The 4,380-nt window shown below is 55.1% G+C and overlaps 1 protein-coding gene across 1 annotated transcript; it reads left to right on the forward strand.

Moving 5' to 3' along the window:
• Positions 1–971: 971 nt before the first annotated feature.
• Positions 972–3,405, forward strand: LOC140002858 (olfactory receptor 14C36-like). The gene is made up of 2 exons (XM_072040245.1): positions 972–2,282; positions 2,383–3,405. Exon 2 carries the CDS (start codon positions 2,406–2,408, stop codon positions 3,318–3,320), a length of 915 nt encoding a protein of 304 aa, XP_071896346.1. The 5' UTR covers positions 972–2,282; positions 2,383–2,405; the 3' UTR covers positions 3,321–3,405.
• The last annotated feature ends 975 nt before the right edge of the window (positions 3,406–4,380 follow it).

A 4,380-nucleotide genomic window follows, 5' to 3' on the forward strand; every position in this document is an offset into this window, starting at 1 on the left:
TCTGTTCAACTGGTTACTCCTCTACTGTCCACAGTATCTACTAACACCTCATTGATGCTATCTTGTGAGAGACAGCACAATCAGGGTGAGCCATCTTCCTGCAGAAATTAACAGATGAAAGAATGGAGCATCTGCCCAGGGGAACCCTGAGAAACTGCAGGATTTTGCCTACAGAAACCTCTTGACATTTACAAGAAGAAAAGCCTCATCCTGCACCAGAGGAAGAGGAAGCCCACACATCAGGGCAGACTGGGACCCTGCTGAGTGAGCAGTGCCCAGGAGGAGGAGGGCCTGGGCACCACGAGGGATGCCATACGAGCTCACCAGGAGCTCACCAGGAACCAGGCCAACTTCCTACAGAGCTGCCTTATGAGGAGCATGGCCACCAAGAAAATGTAAGTTACCATGCTCGGCTCCGATCTGATGAGACACCACACAGCCAGCAGGGAGAGAGGTGCAGGTCTGTGAATCTCTTGGACAGCCTGGTGTGGAGAGGAGCAAGCACACTGGAAAGGCTGAAAGTCCTAACAGGCCTGAGGTCTGTGTGTCAATGGCTAGGGCTGTTGTCTCCGACAGCGAGGCCTATGAGGAGGCAGCTTCTTGTTAAAGCACCAGGGTCTCATTGCCTCCTCACCAGCCATGAACCAGGCAGGAGTCGTACCCTTCTCCTGCACTGGGCCATGGACATCCCCATCTCCTACTGCCCAGGAAGAGCCCTGAGCTCCTGTGTGAAGGGAAAGGGTCTCCCTTCCCAGGAGCCTGGGGTCAAAGCCTGTTTTTCAATACATCAGTGTCACCTTCACATTTGTCTACCTGTCCTCACTGCCTCCAGTGTTCTGCTCTAATGAGCTCCAAGGGAGGCTGTGTCAGTGCCAGCAGAGTCCCCCCTCAGGGGGACACTGCAGGAAACTTGCATCTGCCTTGGATTTCTTGAGAGATTTCTTCAACGCACTCTCAGTGCCTGAGGTTCATGGGCTCATCGCCAAAGCCCCCAGAGGGCTGATTCCAATGCCTCTGCTGCTGATCTGGGCTGGGCTCCTGGGACAGGGAGAGCTCCTGGCAAGAGGGCCCTGGTGCAGAGAGACAGCTCTGCCCAGGAGCAGCTCCTCTGCACAGCGCAGAAGGGCTGGGGGCTCTGACCCCCATGGGGAGAGGAGAAGAGAGGAGAGGAGAGAGGGGTTGGAGGCAGTTGGGAGTGGGAGGGTGCTGAGAGCTGCCTGCAGGAGAAATCTGCACAGCCCTTGACAAGGTAAGTCTCTGGCTGCAGGGCCATGCAGCTGCAGCTCCTGGAAGGGTCTCGTGCTGGGTCTTGTTTCTGGGAGGGCGGTGGGCAATGCAGTAGGCTGTGAGAGTCCTGCTGGATTGCACTGCGAGGTGAGGAAGTCTGGCAGAAGCCCCTTGGAGTGGCCTAAGCCAGGTGCCCCTGACACCCTAGAAGCCTCGAACACCCTGCTGGTGATGCAGGGCTCTCTGTCAGCTGCCCCATAGCTCCTGCTGCATGGAGGTGCCCCTTGGCAGGGCCCTGTTGGTGGCAGGGTGCTGCAGGGCAGCGCTGAGCACAGCCGCATGGGATGGGGTCTGTGAGCACAGGCGGGGGAAAGAAGAGTTTGGCCAAGATCAGCAGGAACAGAGTGACCAAGAATCCTCTAGGTACAGCATGTTGTGTGCCTGGGATACTGGAATACCCCAGCGTGTGGATATTCACCTGTCTGTGGGGTGTTTTCCTGGGCTTCAGGCTGCTCTCCAGCAGGATGCAGCTCTCTCGTGGCATCCTTGTGGCATCCAGGCGTCCCAAGGAGAAGACACCTCCTTGCTAAGGCCATGTCCGTGCTGCTGGATGTCTGTCTGTGGGCAGCTGGAGTGAGGCCTCGGCAGCCCTGGCTAGGGGGGAAGAGCTGAGATCCTGCTCAGGCCCCCAGGGCCAAGGTAAGGATTCTGTCCAGCCTCACTCGGACTGGGGCTTCTCTGCTCTCAGCTGTCTCCGTTTTTTTCTCAGCGTAACACGAGTATGATCGGTGTCCTAAGCATTACAGGGGTAATTGTTAAGAAAATACAGCAAATAAAATCTCTCTTGCTCTACAGTGTGGTCGGATGAGTTGTTTGCAAAAAGACTGCATGGCTCATTGATCTGACAAGTGGACTGCACTTGAGTTTCCCCCATGGTCCTGCTTCCCTCCTGCTGCACAGCAGGAAGGACTCCTCTGGAGCCCACAGCAGCCCCTGCTCCCAGTGTCACACGCAGCCAGCACCACCCAGAGCTCAAGCAAGAGAGCTGCAGAAAGGTTCTCATGCAAAGAAAGAGGCTTATCTGCGGGCTTTCCAGGAGATGAAATAGGTTTTCCTCATTGAAGTCTGTTCTATTTTTTTTTCTCCTCTTCAAAGATACCTGTGTCCAAAGTCAGCAAATGCCCAACAGCAGCTCTGTGAGCGAGTTCCTCCTGCTGGCATTCGCAGACACGCGCGAGCTGCGGCTCCTGCACTTCGTGCTCTTCCTGGGCATCTCCCTGGCTGCCCTCCTGGGCAACGGCCTGATCCTCACCGCCGTAGCCTGCGACCACCGCCTCCACACCCCCATGTACTTCTTCCTCCTCAACCTCGCCCTTCTCGACCTGGGCTGCATCTCCACCACTCTGCCCAAAGGCATGGCCAATGCCCTCTGGGACACCAGGGCCATCTCTTATCACGGGTGTGCTGCACAGGTCTTCTTTTTTGTCTTCTTGGTTGGAGCAGAGTATTCCCTTCTCACCGTCATGGCCTACGACCGCTACGTTGCCATCTGCAAGCCCCTGCACTACGGGAGCCTCCTGGGCAGCAGAGCTTGTGCCCAGATGGCAGCAGCTGCCTGGGGCAGTGGCTTTCTCAGTGCTGTCCTGCACACAGCCAATACATTTTCCCTGTCCCTCTGCCTTGGAAATGCAGTGGCCCAGTTCTTCTGTGAGATCCCCCAGATCCTCAAGCTCTCCTGCTCAGATGCCTACCTCAGGGAAGTTGCTGTACTCTTATTTACTCTTTCTTTAATCTTTGCTTGTTTTGTTTTCATTATGTTGTCCTATATACGGATTTTCAGGGCTGTGCTGAGGATTCCCTCTGAGAAGGACCAGCACAAAGCCTTTTCCACGTGCCTCCCTCATCTGGTTGTGGTCTCTCTGACTGTCAGCACTGGCATGTTTGCCTACCTGAAGCCCCCCTCCATCTCCTCTCCATCCCTGGACCTGTTGGTGGCCGCTCTATTCTCGGTGGTGGCTCCAGCAGTGAACCCCTTCATCTACAGCATGAGGAACAAGGACCTCAAGAATGCCTTGTGGAAACTGATGACTTGATTTGCTTCGGAAGCAATAATTTCACAGTCTGTTTCTGCAGATTACTCAGAATATCACTTACACAGAACAACCTATATTCCCTTTTTTGTTGTTTTTGTGTGTGTGAGTGTGTATTTTTAGTACTGGTATTACTTAGTTTTGTGTTTTGTCTTGTTTTGTTTTGTTTTGTTTTGTTTTTTTTCAGGTTAGGTTGCCCAATAAAATGTCATTTTTGTCCCACTCCCAATTCTGTACGTGTGTTTAGTGTATGTACTGAGTCTCTGTCCATGTGGAATTATGGTCTCTGTGAACTTTTAACGAAATAAAACAGCCTACACTGCCTTCTTTGTCTGATGTCCTTCCTCTGAGACCTGGTCTGGCTCTGCTGGGGCAGTGCCCATTTGCAGAGGAAAAGAGTCCCATTCCAGCAGCACAGCCAGGGAGCACCAGCGCTTGGGGCATGCCAAGCTGCTCTCTTGCCTCTGCCGCCCTCTCCTGCTGGTGGGGCCAGGCCCGGCTGCTCCTGGAGCTTGGTGCCAGTGCTGTTGTGGGGCTGTGCTGGGACTGCTGGCAGGTTAATGTTTCTTGCAGAGGGAATTAGCATCTGCCAGCAGAGTCCAGGGTATTGGCCGGAGCAGCATGAGCCCATAAAACAGGTGGAGCCCGCAGAGCATGAGCCTGTCCAAGGTGAATTTAGCAGAGCTCAAGTGCTCAAGCTGCTGCCAACAGGCAGAGGAGAGCTCTGCAGCCCCAGGACACGCCGTAGCCCCAGCAAAGGAGGCTGGTGACTGATTCCTTGCAGCCTTGGGCAATGACAGTGACCCCATGAGCTGGGTCTGCCTCCCAGCCTGCCCAGCATGGCCCTGCAGAGTGTCCCCGTGCCCTGGGCACCACAGCCCCCTTGCTCTGCAGAGCAGCACCGCCAGCTCGGGCTGGGGCAGGGGCTGGGAGGGCGCTTCCCAGAGTGTCTTCTAGGCCAGCTTCAGGCACACAACATCTGCATGTCAGAGTGATCTTTGCTGTGTGCAAGGAGCTGAGAGACCAACAACAGTCATGGGGCTGGAACATTGCCTGCAAGGTC

The sequence above is a fragment of the Anas platyrhynchos genome, chromosome 6, assembly GCF_047663525.1.
Source record: "Anas platyrhynchos isolate ZD024472 breed Pekin duck chromosome 6, IASCAAS_PekinDuck_T2T, whole genome shotgun sequence".
NCBI classification, from domain to species: domain Eukaryota; kingdom Metazoa; phylum Chordata; class Aves; order Anseriformes; family Anatidae; genus Anas; species Anas platyrhynchos.

Bases quoted from the DNA above. Each gene is read 5' to 3' on its own strand.
- LOC140002858 (XM_072040245.1), top strand. From the start codon at position 2,406: ATGCCCAACAGCAGCTCTGTGAGCGAGTTCCTCCTGCTGGCATTCGCA.